This window comes from Dromaius novaehollandiae, chromosome 3 (assembly GCF_036370855.1).
Source record: "Dromaius novaehollandiae isolate bDroNov1 chromosome 3, bDroNov1.hap1, whole genome shotgun sequence".
NCBI classification, from domain to species: domain Eukaryota; kingdom Metazoa; phylum Chordata; class Aves; order Casuariiformes; family Dromaiidae; genus Dromaius; species Dromaius novaehollandiae.
The window spans coordinates 42,964,494-42,982,995 of NC_088100.1; the positions used below are offsets into that span (position 1 = coordinate 42,964,494).

At 36.8% G+C, this 18,502-nt stretch overlaps 1 protein-coding gene across 6 annotated transcripts in view; it reads right to left on the minus strand.

Annotated features, from left to right (window-relative positions):
• The window catches only part of EPHA7 (EPH receptor A7), a 165,180-nt gene that overhangs the window by 13,810 nt on the left and 132,868 nt on the right, over positions 1–18,502 (minus strand). For 3 of the 6 annotated variants that reach the window (XM_026122110.2, XM_026122115.2, XM_064508792.1), the window contains exons 10-16: positions 17,905–18,030; positions 13,377–13,562; positions 12,751–12,812; positions 11,648–11,857; positions 10,429–10,578; positions 5,573–5,766; positions 4,303–4,458 (exon numbers count right to left, since the gene is read on the minus strand). In XM_026122110.2, coding sequence (XP_025977895.1) covers positions 4,303–4,458; positions 5,573–5,766; positions 10,429–10,578; positions 11,648–11,857; positions 12,751–12,812; positions 13,377–13,562; positions 17,905–18,030 — 1,084 coding nt within the window. Of the gene's footprint in view, positions 1–1,049; positions 3,146–4,302; positions 4,459–5,572; positions 5,767–10,428; positions 10,579–11,647; positions 11,858–12,750; positions 12,813–13,376; positions 13,563–17,904; positions 18,031–18,502 lie in introns of those variants that run through there. The other 3 variants (XM_026122113.2, XM_026122112.2, XM_026122111.2) reach the window with 3 other exon arrangements.

Below are 18,502 nucleotides of genomic sequence, written 5' to 3' on the forward strand. Positions count from 1 at the left end.
CATGAACACCAGCTTTCTCTGGAACTTTTTCTTACGCTCATCTACCTTTTCCTGGAACTTGGGGAACTGCAACCAACATCAACATGTTGCTGCTCCACCACTCACAAATTCTTTTACATGCATGAGCTCTAAATTGCAGTAATGTTCTGAATAGATAGACATGACAGAAATATTGATATTGATTGTGCTTTCCCAGTCTACTCTACCACTTTCAAATGTGTACATATCTGTAGCAACATTAAGGCAGTCAAGGTATATAGATGAATGATAAAATACATTTACTATTCAAAGAAGATGGCTTAAATCAAATAAGGAAAAATAAGGAAGAAATAACATTAGGGCCCTCACTTGTACATGTGCAAGCCTAAAGATAAGACACCACACATGCTTTGAGGCCTCTGTGCTTCAGAATATTGAATAAATCCTAAAGGTGAAGCAAGACCTCATGTATTTAGGGTTTGTGGGTTCTCAGCAATACCAGCATTGCTGCATTGCACCTTTAATCACCAAGCCCTTAGAAATAATAGCCAAGATTTGTAAGAAAGAAGGTTTCTGAAGTTAGACACCTAAATTCATAGTTAGGTGCCTAAAGAAGTAGCAAAACTGACAAGCACCCTGCGCAGTTGTTGGTCATGGTGACCCCAGTAGCGAGGCACTTAACATATGTTATAACACAAAAAGCATATGTTATAACACAAAATGGATGCTTAGTAGTTAATGATGGTCCAATGGCTACTTTCAGTGCCTTGGATGAGTGCTTGTGCACACTAATTTCAAAACTGGGCGTGCAGTATACTCTGCATTTTGCTTCTACAACATTTTTAGAAAAGTAATCTTAATCATTTAAAAAATCATCTTGAGCTGCATACATGAAAATAATTCCATTTCTACGGAATGACAATCTAATATGAAATAAGAATATTCACCTTTTCTCTTACTCTGCCCGAATCCAGGCAATAAATTAGGCTTCTCAGCATGACTGTAAAGTGCTGTGAATTGTATAAACAATCATATATGGACACTGAAAAATAACCCTTATGCACATTGCATTATAGTTCCAAAAATATATTTACAGTCTATTACAAAGATTACAAATGGAAGTGTCTATGTAACGGGATTATGCTAACTAAAAGCTTTTTACAGATTTTCTTCAACAAAAGCAGGGGGACAAAACTTAGTATAACCAAACTGATTTATCTAATGAAACAAATAAATAAAATGTCAAATATAACACTGTACAATGATCTAAAAAGAGGAGAAAAAAGAAGGGGAAAAATGATGCCTTTAAGTTTTTGATAACTATCTTTGGTCCTAAATGTGGGAAAACACATTATGTAGCACTGAATATACATGTTCGTTTGTGATGCTCTGCAAGTAAAATAGAAAAATATAGTGCATTTTCAATGTATGCAGAGCTCACTACACATAAATGTGTGTACAAAACAAGACAGTATAAATAAAATTTACAAGTTTTACAAAGGAACATTTACAGGGTTTTTTTTCGTTTTTGTTTTTTTTGTGTGGATGCCCACATTATCAAACAAGACCAATTTATGACTGATCCCTGGGATCTTTCTCTATCAAAATCAATAGAAGCAGCCCAATTCTCTTTGGAAGTACAGCATTTCATTGCTGGGGTAGTTCACAATTTTCAGAATTTTTTAAAGCATTTGTCTCTGGTTCATATACATTCCTGCAATATCTGTAAAGACACACTTTGTTATTGCTTATGGTAATTAAATATTTTAGTCAAACAAAATACATATATAAATAAAAATGGTGTAAAAAGGTATTTCATTGAACACGCTTGCTTCTGTGTTCTGATGACTCTGTGTGTATGTGTCTGTGTGAGCATGCACACGCATGATTGTTCAGAGCAGCAAAAGCTAGTAAAAAAACATGAAAATTTTGAACTGCCCCTCGCCTCATGCTCTATAGTTCTATTATAAAATCTACATCCTTAGTCTCACAGCTGGACTGCATTCAACTTAAACTCATATAAAATATCTGCCAGCTATTTCTCTCAGATTTGCTAATGCAGAGTATTGAAAACAATGTGATGTGCTCAGATTAAATGGTTCAGTAACACTGAAGAACTGCACCCATGTTCTGAGACACTTCTACAATCACTTGTCCATTCAATGCAGTGCCTCAGCAGGTTTACAGTTTCTTAGAATATATCTTGCTTTAACTCTAGTCCATTAAAATCATCTTGCAAATGATTTGCTAAAAGTGCCTAGAACTACTTAGGGGTCATTATTGCTTTTCCTTTTTTTTTATTTTTTTCTTTTATTTTCTTTTAAAAGATAGTATATGTGTAACCTTAAAAAATTCTTTATAAAATATCAGAGCTCTTGGCAACTTGCATTTTCCTGACTCCCTGCCAATTAGCTAGCCATGTCAATACGGTACTGATTTAACAAAGGAAAATGGCACAAAAGGATACCAATGTTCGGACAGATATACATTGCTTGGTCATGCTTTTTAAATTTCTAGGAACTCAGAGAATCCTTCAGAGGTACCCAGTGTAGTAATGCGTCATAGAATTAGCACTAAAAAGGTCCAAAGATATAAACATCAGACTAAAAGAAAGTCTTTATGAAGAATAAACACAAATGATTAAAAAAAGGTTCAGAAATCACAGATTTAAGGAAAATATTTTGTTGAATTCAACAATAATATCATGATTTTATCTGACAAATATATTCTTTTTTAAATTTTTATGTACATTTAAAAAGCCTATTGGATAAAAAGGAGGTTAGAGAGCTCAAGGTGTTTGTATGTTTATTCAGGTAGTACTTTGTTTATTGTCACTGCTGTTTTCCTTGCCACCACTGGTGGTTCCTAATTCCCTTTTCATAAATTCTGGTGGCACTTAGGAGTTCAAGTCTGTAGGTGCTTCTTGTAGCTCTTCTATTCACTGCAGGAAGGACCCAGGAAATCAAGTGTCTTCTAGCAGCACTTCATATATACTGAAGGCCAGTGCTGTTCTCTCAGTCTGTCACCTCCCTCATAAGGGAGAAATGTCTATCACACTTGGATGCCAGTGCCGTGTAAATGTAGCATTTGTGCTCTCATAGTCTGAATGCTGCTCATGATTTTCTTTTGATGACCAACCAACGTGATCCCTAAACTCATCACATCCCTGGGGAAGATAAATGCGTACATTGTTAATTTCTCAACTTAGATTGCTTTTGTACGGTATTCAACTGTGACTTAAAGCTACATAGTGGTCTGGGCTACAGGTTTCTAACATTGACACTGGAATCTCAGCTCAGCATTGTGAAGTTCATATAAGCCCTACTGAACTGCTCAGTGAGGAGTGTAAATACAAGGCATGTGCCATGTCATTACACTGCATGTGTCTCCACATTTGAGAATGAGGCCAGTATGTTTTGCACTATGATAATCTTTTACTATAGTTTTTAAGGATACTCAAAGAGAAATCTCTCTTGTAAAATACTTGGGAAGCTTTCAGGATAAAATTATGTATAAATATAAGATTTTGGGGATCATAGTCTGCTTCCTAAAGAGATGCCTAGAGAGACTCTTTGCATATTGACCCATACCCGTCATGCAACCGAAAGAGGGCCAACTGTCTCAATTCCACCACTACTGGTGCTACCAACCTATTAGAAGTTGTGGGGTATGGTGATGTTTCCCCAGCTATAGGCAGAGACCCCCAGTGATATTAGGTGGATAGGAGTGGGGTTGCAAACTTGAGTGTATTGTTTCAGATTTGCTTAGAAAAACACTGCTCTGTAGGAGGAATTACAAGTGTTTGGCAACTATCAGGATAAGAACACAGTGCCAAGAAGACCCATTTAAGATGGCAGTACCAATACAGGCCATGCTTGCTTTCAGGAAATTGTTTTGCCCCTATAGACTTTTATCTTCATGTAAAGTCATTTCCTGCATGACATAGCCCCCAACCAATTAGAAGAATATTCCACATCTTCCTAGTACGTGTCTGGAAAAGGCATCAACTAGGTAGTGGAGGCAAAGTAGTTATTTTCCTATACATACATACTTTCAAATGGGCCACATTCTCCCTCAAATTCTAGCCCCTTGATATCATTTCAGTTGATCAAAAGCAAGGAAAAAAGTAACACCACACATAGGTGGCAGAGTATTTGTCCTTTTATGGGATGCTCTAACATAACATCGTCAGTTGCTAAACCAGCTGGTTTAACCCTAAGTACCATCTTTGTACTCAGGGTAAAGTTTTAGAGTTGAACATTGTGTATTTTTTTATCTAGACGTTCCCTATATGCAAGTTAAACATGCCCAGTACTAACTTACTCAATAGTCATCCTGGCAACTGATTCAAGAGAGTTGTAGCCTGCTGCTGTGAAATTATCCTTATATCTTTCCATCTTAATAGCTTGTAACCATTCGCCTACGGAGCAGAAAGTGGTAAAATCGGGAGTGTTCTGGTCCAGAAGAGGGCTAATTGGTCTATGGAGAAGGAAAAAGGAAAGTAAGTTGTTTCCAAAGAGAGCAAAACATCAGGGAGTATTTAGCAAGGTCAGAGTCAAATAAGTTTGGGGTATTAAAATACTTAAGGAGAAGAAAGTAATAGGCCTTTATACACAGTTTAATGTATTCTGTGAATAGCTCTGACTATTCTGTAGCTCACAATATGCATTTCCTAAGCTTATTCATGTAAAAGATGAAAGGTCACAGTGAGCAGTATCAGCCTACTAGACTATCGTTACTAACAGAAAATCAGTCTTATTACCTGTCATGACAGCAGCTGCAACTATTGTTGTTGAATAAAATAAAGATACTATTCTTTTAAGCATTTTAGAAAATATAATTGCAGCTATTTCCATTATTCAACTGGATTAGACAAAACAAGGACAAGGAAAGAGCAGAGACACAAAGTAAGTTGCTTAAGGTCACATAGCAAATCAGTCAGGAGCAGAACTAGGAGTGGAACACAGGCCACTTGATTTCCTAGTGCAGTGATCTAGCTAGTGGATCAAAAGATTACCATGATTAAATAATTCACCTATATTATATGAAGAAGCCATTAAATGCTACACTATGAAATCCAGTGTGATGCAATCACTAGAAGAAATTAAAGCCAGAATACTAAAGGTAAAAATCTAGAGTTTACAGTGTAGCAGTGTTAAAGTACATTGGCCAGGCACGAGTAATATTAACTATGGTTTCTACTCAGCAAATCCTAGGGCAAGGAATGCATCATACAAAATTAAAATAGATGATGATCCATGCCCTCAAGCCTTTACAATTTTAAGAAGCAGGAAAACAAAGACTGCTGATGGTGAGAGTACAGAGTGACAAGCGGACAGTGGTTTACCGAGAAGCGTGCTAGGTCCATGATATTTACTTCCTTTATTTTGGTTATTTTTAACAAAGTCCTTTTTGGTTTTGTTCAGCGTGATACAAAGAGAGGACGAATGAGGGAAGGGAAGAATAGGAAATAGGAGGAAGGAAGAACTGAGAGACACATGGAAAAGTGTGAACTGGAATCAGCAACCAACCAAAACATCCAGAACCAACCCACGCTCACCATCATATAAACACTTACTAAAGCTTTTCTTACCTGCTACAGGTTCCCAGTGGGGTTTTCAAGCTGTTTGGGTTCCTAATCATTTTGTCCAGAATACCAACTATCTGCTCAAACTTTGGCCTTTCACCACGTTCCTTCTGCCAACAATCTAGCATCAGCTGGTGCAGTCCTGCTGGGCAATCCATGGGTGCTGGCAAACGATAGCCTTCTTCGATTGCTTTTATAACCTAGTAGCCAACATAATTAATCATTTTTCATCAAGGGAGCAATATTTAAGGAATGCATATTGCTAAGCAGTTCAAGAAAAGCAATACACTGGAATTTGCCATCAAACTGTTGCAAAAATATGAGTCTGTTGTTTTGACACTAGCCTTCATGCTTTCAGATAGCACCCCTGATTTTATCTTTGGGCTTGCTAAGCATATTCTGCTATGTGTGCACAACATAGCTAAATTACCTAGTCAAATGAACATCAGGGAGCAACAATTAAATTCAGCAAGGGTGCAACAGATTGATAAATGGAGTTATTTCAGAAAGCATTATTACTCGCCCCAAGGCTTTTATGGGAGAGTGTGTGGTAGAAGCAACTGATTTGTAAATGGATAGGGATCTATGCATGCACATATAAAATCCAAAAAGCCTGAAGATATTATAAAAGGATCCCAGAAAAATGTTTATCAGACAGTAATTGTTAGGGAAGAAAAGTTGTGTTCTATGTCTAGCCACGTTACATTAGCAATAACATAGCACAAACTTGTCATATGAGTGAGGAAGGCCTGGCTGAAAGGTATTTTAATATATCATCCAAACATAAGGTTAGATTTAATAAGAGATGCTGACAAGTGATGATATGATCGAAGGAGAGCATAAACGTCTGAACCAAGAATTACACTCACACATGGACTTCCTTAGCCATATCCATTTGGATTTAGCTGAAAAATAGAAATGGCTAAAGTAAAATCACAGGAAACTGCTGTAAACCTTGAGGGCAGGATAAGAAGGCACATCATGAACCAATTCAGATAAGAAAAGCTTGTGAAAAAGGGCTAAAACACTGTTCATGAGGGATTTCAAGTATACTGACATTGACTGACACAACAGTATTAGAATTGCTAAGGAAGGGTGCTTGCTCCTCAAGGTGCGTAGGATTGTTTTCTCTCTTGGTTTGTACAGAAGGTAAGATCAGAAGCTGTTCTGGGCTTAGCCCTAGGAAATATATCTGGTATGATAAAGAAAGCTGGTGAATATGCAGAGTTTAGTGAAATAATAACTTCAGATATAAAATATTCCATAGGTTGTGTGACAAAAGTGCAAAAGCAGTGAACTGCAAAGTGAAGAGAACGGCAAAGAATACAAAATGACCTTCAAAAAGCTGGCTGAAGAAATCCACGATTGTATCAAAACCTTCTGCAGAAACAAAGTTTTGTGAAAAGACGAAAGAGGAAGCATAGCCCGGTAGCAGGGCAGTTATTCCAGGTTTGTGTCACAGAATATCAGTCAACTTTCTGGGCCCCAGTTTTCTGTACATGTAACTATGTTTATCTATCTGTACATTTAGAATTATAGTACTTTTCTACAACACAAAAATGATGGAGAAATACTCAATTCCTGCACTGATATCAACACCTTGAAGAATGAGTGTGGTGACCTTTCAGAGACAGTTAAGTTGTCTGTTGGATGGAGTGGGGAGAGATGGTGGCTACAGGAGAACAGGGAATTTGGAAGAACAATCCTATGTATGAGAGAAAACATTAAAAGTAAAATGCAAGATCTTTTAGAGTAGTATTAAGAGGGAGAAAAAAAATCACACTTAAAAGTAGCAGTGGATAAAAGTGAAAAATATGCTACAGTTTGTATAGAAAAAATGATGTGCTTTGGAAAATAGATCCAGAAATTTCTGATGGAAGTTAGTCTAAAAAAAGACAGTATTAAACTCACCGTTGCATACTACATATGACCCAATACAAATGAAGCAGTTGTTTAACAAGTCAGTATCCCAAAGACAGCCAATGAAGAATGTAAAAGAAAACTATTTCAGACACCACCAGCAGCAACACATCACCACATTATTCAAGGGACTTAGAACTGATAAACCATCTAGACAAGGCTATATCCAAGATCATAAGAGACAGTGAAAACAGAAATAAGAGGATCATGAACGGGACTTTTCTGTGTTTTCTATGTTCTGGAGAGAAACCTGAAGAAGGGAAGGAATTAAGGAATTAAGGTAATATTTTTAAGGGCGCTGGAGAAACTATAGAATCAGCTTCTGTGATGTATATTCCAAGCAAAACAAATATGAAGAATGAAAATGGGAAATATAAAAGAAGGAGTTTGCTACAGAGTGAATGGCTGGCAATATCCAAAAAACTGAAAAAAAATTACTAAACATCAATAAGTTTCTTTTCTTTTCCTTTTTTTTTTTTTTTTTTAAGTTTCTACAAAACTTTGGCATTGATGGATACTACCAGTGTCTACTATGCTATGGAAGGGGGAGAAAAATTAAAAATTAGGTGCTCAGAGATAATGCATGAGAAAAATTTTCAGAGGGATGCATGAAAATATTTTTTAATAAGCAAAGCTACAAAATGAAACACAGCTGGAGTTCTTACTAATGGAATTGATTTATATTATTTACATATGCCACAATTCTTCAAATTGCCAAAATGACAAAATTCTTCAAATTCTATTTTTGTCACAAAAAGACAAAAAGGAAACACCGTTTACTTGAGAGTCATGTATGCTTCTCCCATAATTAAGGTATCTGAGGGTGTGAAGCAGGTTAGAAGAGGGCCAAGTCTGCTCACTGTATGTATTGGTTGCCAACAAAGAACAAAAAGGTCATAAAAAAAGGGTAAATGGGCAATACAATGTTTTGTTTGCTGTATCACATTGCTTTTGGGTATGTAATAATAACAATTAATAACAATAACAATAAAAATACATCTAAGAGTCCAGCAAAGAAAACCATATGAGCCTAAGCTCTTACTCTTTTCCGAAAACTAATCCACCTCAACTCTAGGGTCAGTAATCAAATGGGAGCTAGAATTAGCAAATATAAGAACTTTAAAAGAGCAATAGGGTTAAGTGCAGCAGTTTGAATGTTCCTGTTATCAGCACGGATTAAGCAATTGGATGCTCGGCGCTCAGAGAAGTTAGGGAGGGGTTTGTATTGGCCCATCTCTGCAGGAGAGCTTGCGGGATGAGTGCTCGTTTGGCACACCCCAGCTCATGCATCTGCTAAAAGGAGGATTTTTGCTTAAAGAGAGATGATTGCGTTGCAATGTAATTTTGTACCCTTTATCTAGAGCAATATAAAGCAAGAACAGCAATAGAAAAGAAGAGAGGAGGGATTAAAGAAATGCCATCCTAAGCTGCAAACAAAGACATTTTTTAGAAGACTTGATCTAGTCCAGGATTATACTCACATCCAAATTTAGCAAAATGATGCACTTACTTAAGATATACAAACTGCCTCAGCGTGTATGCAAAATTAGAAGAGACATATTTAGCACTTTTGCTTCCAGTTAATTACTCCCATTGATCATTGCAGAGGAGAATAAATAACTAATGATAAACTGATTGTAAATTGCTCCCTAATATATTTGTCCATGGGGTTGGTTTCAGGACATGTGTACATTTTCAAAGGTATATTTCAGGACACACTTGCATATCACAGCATATAAGAACATTTTAAATTATTTTACCAAGCAATTGATACATCTTTCATCCATGCAGTATTTAAGATTATAATGTAAAATGCTTTAGCATTTAGATAAAACAGCAAGAAGTTTCAGTTAGTTATTTTATGAAAAAGGTTAATTCATATGCTTGACTTGCTATTTTCAATAGAGAGGAAATGCTTTTCAAAATCTAACATAAATTATGAAGATATTGGAATTTCTCCCCCCATTTAAAAGTGTTTTCCTTATTGTTCCTTGAAAGATAGGTAAGGTTTGCCTTTGAGGCCTCTTATATTCCTGTCAGACTTCTTTTATGTTTGAATCTAGTACAGAAGGAAGATGTCAAAAGAAATGAAACTCTACTGGGTGTCTAGGGAATGTAAATATTTCTCTTTCTCTGCCCCAAGGACTTGTTTGCCCATATTTTGACAGTCCATGAAATCTTTGACACTGAGACCTGTCAAATATTAACAACTTTGCACTGTGCCAGACTGACTCATCATTTACACTTTTATCTTTTTTTTTAACTTTGATGTCGATCATTCAATCAAAAGATAAAATAAAAAAAAACCCTCAAGCCTGTGACCTGAGGAACTTTAAAAGAGAATCTTTCTGACATCTTTCTCACCTGCATAGCTTTTTCCTGTACACTTTCTATATTAATAGATACTCTTGTCAGAAATGAAGATTAACACCCATCTGCTCTATTACTGATGACCTGTTGCTTTAGGTCATATTTTATGCAAACAAGGATATTCTTTAATCAGCATAATTAACTTGAAAAATCCAAAGTAGGTCATTAACTGCCACTCAGCCTTTTAGCAACTTTTTTCAACTGATTAATCATTGCTCTGAGGTCAGGGACCTCAGATTTTTTTTTTTTTTTGAAAAAAATAATTAATTAGCTAATTAAAATAAAATAAAAAGTATAATAAAATAAAAAGCACTTATTACTATTTTTGAAGATACAGTTTTACTTTATGCTCATGACAGAAACCTGCAACATCCACATGGCAGAAGAATGATTTAGAGATTTAGATGAAAAGTGAAATCTGTGTAATTTTTCATTTTGTGAGAACTGTACATTATTTTGATAAATCTTATTCTTGAAATAATACTTTGTATAGTGAAACATAAGTGTATGCACTTATGGATATGTAGTTCTTGGAGTTTTTTTAATACACAAACAGACAAAGTACAACCTACATCTTGATTTGACATGTCCCAGTAAGGCCGTTCTCCGTAAGACATCACTTCCCACATAACTATTCCATAACTCCATACGTCGCTGGCTGATGTAAACTTGCGATATTGGATGGCTTCTGGAGCTGTCCATCTCACTGGAATTTTTCCACCCTGTTAAAAAAAAAAAGTATTCTTTTTTTCCCCACAAAATTTCCATGGCATTTTCCTTAGAGTATATTCATAATTATTTCCATCAGCATCGAAACCAGCACTTGTATCATTTACTATAGTTGACTGATTGTAGAATTTCAAAGGATTTGAAGACAGTTTAGGCTCTTAAACACTTGGACTGTAGAAGCTTAGACACCTGCCTAAGATAAGTTGGATGTATTTCCCCCTGGAAATGTTTCTCTCTCCATAGATTTTGAGGACTGCTTATATGTTTAATTTGGGGTAGACACTTCACTCTTGCCTGGCTGAAATTAGATGAGGGGAAGCTCATCTTCTGCATACAAATCCCATTCAGTCATCTGACAGCTCCTCCACAATCTCACTTTGAGATCTTAAAACTAGGACCCCACTTAGAGCCCCCTGGCAGGAGTGATAGCTGTGAACGCCGGTGCAGTTTCCCGGATCCCTGCGCCTGTTGGGACAGATTCCAGGGCCCCTCCTACCCTCAGCATGAGAAAATAGGTACAGCAGGGCCCCAAGGGTGGGAAAGCAGAGCTGGCTCAACAAAAGAATAGAGAGCACAGTGTGCCCAATGAATGGTTATTTTTAAAAAGGGTCCCACCCAATCAAGGGAAAATACAGCAGCTGAGCTTTGTCATAGCCTAGCCTCCAGCTAGTTAACTTTTTGGTGAGATAAAATCTAGTCTGAAAAATAGTAATACCCTACAAATATTTTAATTGACTCCTATTAGGTGAGATGATTAACATTTTTGTGGGTAAGACTTCCATATTTGTTCAATTAGAAGATCACAATGAAAAGAATAATGAGGATACTGTACAAATAATGAGGATGCTATACTGTACAAACTTTTTAGAACTTTACCAAATAAAAATGTATGCTCTTACAAAAATATCAAACTGAGCAAGTTTTCTGCAGAGACTCTTTTCCTTTTAATCCGTAGCATTTCTCAAGCAATTAATGTGTTTCTCTTATCTGTGTTCTCCAGAAGATATGCTTCTTCTTAATAGTGACATCTCAAAACCATTCTAAAATATCAATTTCTCTTACGGTAGTAGTGTAGACGGCCTCCGGATCATCTTCTATAACTCTGGAAAGGCCAAAGTCTGACACTTTACAAACAAGGTTGCTGTTGACAAGAATATTGCGTGCTGCAAGATCCCTGTGTACATATCCCATATCGGCCAAATATCTCATTCCAGCAGCAATTCCTCTCAACATTCCCACCAGCTGAATGACTGTAAATTGCCCATCATGTTTCTAGGGGGAAGAAAGGAGAAGCAATTCTTGTTAGTATAGATGAGAAGAGAAATAAAAATTAGTTTCACAACTTTAGCTATCTAGTTAGTTATTACCTATGTGGCAATTCATCCTGGGGCAGTGAAATTCACTTCAAACAAGGCTTTGTTTGTTTCAGACATAAAACAGTGCATCCAGTTAAGAAATGTATCAGTAGCTAATGTACTGGAAGAGAATGTGCTAACCACTATATAATTCTGGTTAACTTACACTAAGTCTTTTTCTAAGAGAGTTATGCAGGCTTTATAAGTCATTTTACATTTTTGTTCTTGCACACATAGTAAGGAGATTGCTGGGCAGTTCAGAGCGTGCACTCAACAAATGCTAAGCTGTTGTGAACTTGTGGGGTTTTTCTGCTTTGTCCTTTTCTGCAGCATTCCTCTGTTTTTCTCTGAAAAATCATTTAGGGATTCTTGGGTAGTGATTTCCACCATGCTGAAAAAAAAAATACTACTCCAAAAAGGCAGAAGATAGAGCTTCAGGTATCACTAGTGAAAACTCACCATTTCTATACCACATTAAATCATTTAAATCCCTAGACTGTTTTAGCGTGATCCTGTCAAGTCTTATGATTTCTGATCTAATTTTGTTGAAATAATTTAGAGATTTGCTAGCATTTGTCAAATTTCCTCTCATCCTGAAAAGCACTTTTATTGCATTGTTAATAGCAGGGGTGTGTGTGTATACATGCGCATATATATATAAAAATTTTGTTATACATTTTATTTATTTATTTATAAATACATGTGCATTCACACACACACACATATAAAATCACTTTAAAAAGAATATGTTTATATATATATATATATACACACACACACATATATATGTATATTTGTTTTGGTACTCACCCTAAGGAATGCATCAAGAGCCCCATTCTCCATGTATTCTATTACAATCATGACTGGTTTCCCTACAAGAAAAGAAGGTGCATTTCATTTGAGAAACTATAACATAAATGTAGTGCCTTTTTTGAGAAAACATATGTTATTCCTTTGAAGGGCCGAATCGTTGAGACATGAGCATTTCTGAATCCTCCAGCACTGTTACTGAGCTCTAATAAGTTCTGAAATGTCTGCATGGAACATGGTCATGATTCAGAAAATTAAACCATACAAATCAAAATGTCAGTGTGCTCTCTTGACTACTGCTGTGTGAACAAGACTCTGGAATAATGACACTTCAGATAATATGAAAGGACATAAGAAACCTTATCTCCCTGCATGGTCTTTGAGGCTAAATGAAACTAGAAAAAATAATATATTTCAAAGTACTTCTTCTTTTAATCGTGCATACTTCTTAATTTTTTCCCCAGGTTGTAGCATAAAGTAAGTATTGTTTTAGTTAGTTATGCATCAGGAGAAAATCCATTAAGAGTGTGCAGCCTGTTTCTAATTTGAATCTTTGACCGTGGATAAACTGAAGTAATTTCTGCCATTAGGTTATTATGTGACTGACGGATCAAGCCCCTACTTACCTCTGGTAACAACCCCTTCTAAGTGAACAACATTGGGGTGGTCAAACTGTCCCATGATGCTTGCTTCACACAGGAAATCTCTCCTTTGCTTTTCGGTGTAGCCAACTTTCAGAGTTTTTATGGCTACAGCAACATCTCTCTTGCCAGGAAGCTTTAGACGCCCACTGCACACTTCACCGAACTCTCCTAAAATGAGGTAGAACAACACTGAATTACTCTGACTATAATATCACCACCCTTTCAGGCCTTGATTCGACCAGCTGCCAATATGTGTGTTTAAATTTAACAGATGAATGTTTGTATTTGAAATGGATTACTTACGAACACAAAGACAGACATCTGCTTTACGTGATCTGCTGACTGTGTACCTTACGGAATAAACACTTCATGTAAAACCAATGTAGGGGACTATTATTTGAATCTTTGCAAAAGATCTGTTAGTTGTTTCTTTTTTTTTTCAAAAGTAGAAAATAAAAATGAAGTGGCTTTCATAAGAAAATACTGTTACAGAAAAAACTAACACTATTTCTAAGTGAAAATGTCATTCTGTTCTACATGGTTTCCTTGCTATCTTTAGCTCCATGTTTTCATTTTTTTTTCTTATGAAAGGCACCTCTTTTAAAGCTGCTTTTAATTTAACACTGTTATGGTGTTAAATGAAGCACTACATTACTACCTTCATGCAGGATAATTTATTTTGTAGATTATAAAATGAAAGGCATGACTTATAATAATTTTGTTAAATTAAACAAACATAAGCAAATGATGTGATTTTCTCAAAGGCTTCCAGATTAATAGACAATTGGAAATTGGAGAAGAACTTGAAGAAAAATGGCCAAATAGCCAGCAAGAATACCAAAAAAGCCTCAACAATGCTAACTTGGGAGAGAAGTAAATGGACTCCATCAAACAGAAAAGAGCAAGGAAGAATACGAGATGTGGATCTGAATGGTTATATCTCATGATTATTGAGTTTAAGATGGTAAAAAATTTAAGGATTATCCCTTGCCTCACAGTAGTGTCAGAAGAGAGAAAGACAGACCCCTATTCTGTAGCCAGGAAGAAAAATCTCTTGAGATATATAGAAGAATGAGGTAGTAACATATTTTACACTGATAAAAGGGAACCATATATTCAAAAAGGGAAAGACTCACCACAGAATATTTAATAGTCTGGCACTTGGCAAATTCATTGGAAGTACAAAAAATATAGGGTCACATTTCCTCCAAACAAAATCAAGTGGGAGGCTGAAAATTTATCTCATCTCCTGCATACCTGCAGAGTGCCTCAACACTAAGCTAACAGAGTATACGCAGGTATGCAGACACACCTACATCCAAGACTTGTTTTAGGATGAGTGCTGAAAAAAAATGATTAAGTTGGGAAAGACTGACATAGAGTATTTGATTAGAGAATCCCCTTGGGATACAGCCTGGGAAACCTGGTGGGATCAGGACTTAAGTGAACATACGCACTGGGAAGAGAGTCTAGTTGGCAATAGAGAGAGAATGATGCCTAGCAACAGCTTAAGGGCCCAAACAGGCAGGTAGATGTTAAAGTGTCCTAATGGATGAGTTCTGAGAAATCTTGTTTAAGATACCATCACCGCTCCGAGACTACTGTTTTACTGTTAAAACTCACAGCAGAGCTCAGAGATGGAAGAAAGCATTGCCTGCCCTCAGCTTCTTAGATCACACTTCCTCCAGCCCAGAATAAAAAATTAAATAACTTTCAAGAGTAGAATTTTGGCCAGATCTTAATATTTCCTACTGACTTGTTTGGGCAAATCCTTACTCAGCCTGGTAGGTTTTATGACTCTCGTAGGGGATGAGTGCACACACAGTCGAATTCCTCTCCCTCATTCTAACATAGCTGAGTAAAAGTCAGCTCCAACTGCCTCAATATACTGCTGCTAACACAGTATTTTACCTGAACTAACCAGCTGCACAGAGAAAGCTGTTTCTGTCTGCACAGGGGTGACACTAGGCTACATTATCTTCAGACACTGGAGATACGGTCTGATCATCTAACTGGTGGTTATGAATTGCACAAGGCAGAGACATACATAACATTTTGCTGCTGGTCTGCTTATGCTCTTCTGTGGAGTTAGTCCAGGGTGGACAAGATAACAGCTTGGTAGCTTAACCTCCCTCCTGCACTTCATTAGCAGTTTGGACAACTATTAATGAATTCACTACTTGCATCACTCACAGCCCCTAACCACCAGAACTGACTACAGGATAGCAATTTTCTTTTGCAAAACTTCCAAAATTGCTTTTATTCCACAGTGAAAACAAGACGTGAGTATGTGAATGTATGTGTGTGAGTATGATACTTCTCAGCCAGGTAATTAGGGCTCTTGGCATGGAAGACACTAAGGCTAAACTCCTTTCCAGTTCTCTATAGTTTGATTTTGATTCATTTCCAAAAGCAGATCACTCACACTCAGGCAAAGCAGAAACTTGAATGTGTATGTTATACATTTCAGGCCAGGATGCTAGCCACTGAGCTATAGAATATGTGTCTTTTACTACCTCCAAAATAGTATATTTAGCTGAAATGATGCCCAAAGATGGGAGCATTGCACAGCCACAGAGCCACTAGCTCAGCATGTCAACAAAGAGGAGGCTAAAACCAAGGGTCTGTGGTGTGAGCAAGGACTCAACATAATGGACACCAAATTCTGCATCTGACAGGTGGCATCAGCAGGATGGCAACGAAAATGTTGGCAAGGAAAGCACACATCTATCATGCAAATTGAGCACAAGCATATTTTCACTCTGCTCGTCTGACAGACACATAGTGCTACTCAAAAGTTGATGTGGCCAGCATTGTTGAGGCATATTGAGACTCCGCTAAGTGGCTTTTCTGGTGCTGTCACTAATAAAAATTCTGTATTCTTTGATGTATGTGGTTCAGCTGCTTCTTTCAGTCTTTTACGTTCTGTTGTACCTGGACTACCTTTCATTTCACTCTTCCTGGCTATCTACATCAACAGGTTACAGCCATAGCCAAACCCAATGCACAGTATGCTTTCACCATAGTAGTGATGTACTTCTAATTAACTTTCGTCAGAATGTCTGCTGACACACTTTAATTTTCTGCTAATTTATACTCATGAAAATCCAGAATAAATTCAGCTGCAGTCAACAAAATTAATACGGTGGATTTACTCTGTCATAACAGAGAGAGTAGTTGTGTCTTAAGCTGTATCCTCTTTGCAACTGAAGCGTTTTCAGCATTTTGCTCAATGCATAGGCAAAGTCCAACTGAGTAAATCTTCGTGCTCTGAACTGTTGCAATGCTGATAGTTTTTCAACTCAAAGCAAAGACAAAGTTCAGTAATTTTGCTATGATAATATGGAATTTAAATCTTGTAAAACTGTGTATGTATGAGAGTAAAACTGTGTATCTATTAGAAGAGATGTTGCCATCTTAGCATCACAAACATGACTAGTTAAAAAGAGCTGGATTCTTATACCCTTACTCATCTCAAGTAACAACATACTTAAACAATGTTAATTTCAACTGTGCTGCTCCTCGATTAAGACATGATTCAACATCAGTGAGGTTACTCTAAAGAGGCATTGTGAATTCTAAGTGTAAAGACTTTTTTTACAGCTTAAACTATAATATTGTAGAGATATTCCTCCTTCTCTTTTTAAATAATATTGCAGTATGTAATTTACAATGCATGCCAAACTACAGGGTGATTTTAAAAATATTTTACTAATACTTTTATAAAACAACAGGAAAGCAAGAGAACATTTCCTCCAGGAATCCAAAGTATTTGATATTTTTCTTACCCACAGAAACTTAATTTCACTACGTTGAGTAGTGCAATAAAAATGTCACATATCTTATTAATGCAAACAAATGAAACTGCCTTTTTAGAGCATGAACACCATGCCTTAAGTAGGTGGTAGACAGTTCAAGAGGAAGAAAAGCAATGTAATGCCGGTGCAATTACAATCAGTCATAGGAAGTAAAACAATAACTTTTTGTATTCATAAAATATCAAAAAGAAAAATGGTAGAACAAAAAAACAGCCTTAGGGAAGATTTTGTTATACAGAGACAAGATCTTCTTAGTCTCTATACAAGATTTTGTGCTGCAACCAGTTTACCTTACCCACATGAGGAAAAATTCAGAGGTCAAAAAACTGTCTTAGAAAGGAAAGTGAGTAGAATTTGTACCGACACCTAACCCCTTTACTCTGACAGTAAATAACAGGCAGAAAAACTACTTTTCCAAAAAAACTGTTTTACATTTTTAAAAGCAGATATGGAATTAGAAACCCACAAGCTTTCAGTGCCAAGCAAGCCTCTTCATTTATTTGTTTTTTTCTGTTTGTCTGTTTGCTTTTTGCATTTTAGAAGCGAGCACAGCTTCATTGCTCTTAACCGCCCCAGTAAATGCAAAAAGTTCTTCTATACTTGAGGCATAATTATTCGCCTGTCATTATGATGTATGAGTTTCGATCCTGGCTAAATGGAAAAGATGAATAAGGAAGCCACAGCAGCCTTACCTGCACCAATCACACGCTCAATTTTAATACAAGAGGCATCTAGCTCCTTGGCGAATTGATGGACAGCTCTATTTGGGTCCTCGTAGGTTTCAGGGTCAATGTAGGTTTTGGTGCCTGGAAATTTAACTGTAATGATGTAAGAAAGCATGACTGTGATGAAGCAAAGGTACTTATTGTGCAGCCAGCCCAGGATTTTCATTATGCAGAGTGCTCCCTGGAAGAGTGAGCCTGCTTCCACACTGCCCGGGTCACAACAGCTTTCAGAGCCAACTTTAGTTTAGGCGTCATCTGCGAGTATGCTCACACAAATGCACAATCCCATCTCTAAACACGGCTAACGTTAGCATCTGCATCTCTGCCTTGAAGTGGAAAATGTAATAAATATTAAACAGTGTTCAATGGATAAAATGCAATGGTTGAGTGGGAGTAAAAACAAAGTGGGGGGAGGAAGGTGGTCTAAGAGCAGAAGGGGAGGTGCAACTTTCTTTCCTGTGTAAGAACATATCTTCTTTTCCCCGCTTGAGCAAACAGCATTTCTTTACGTTATCCTTGCCTTTGAGAGGGATTTGAAGAGCTCCTCTACCTTTTTCATTTTGCT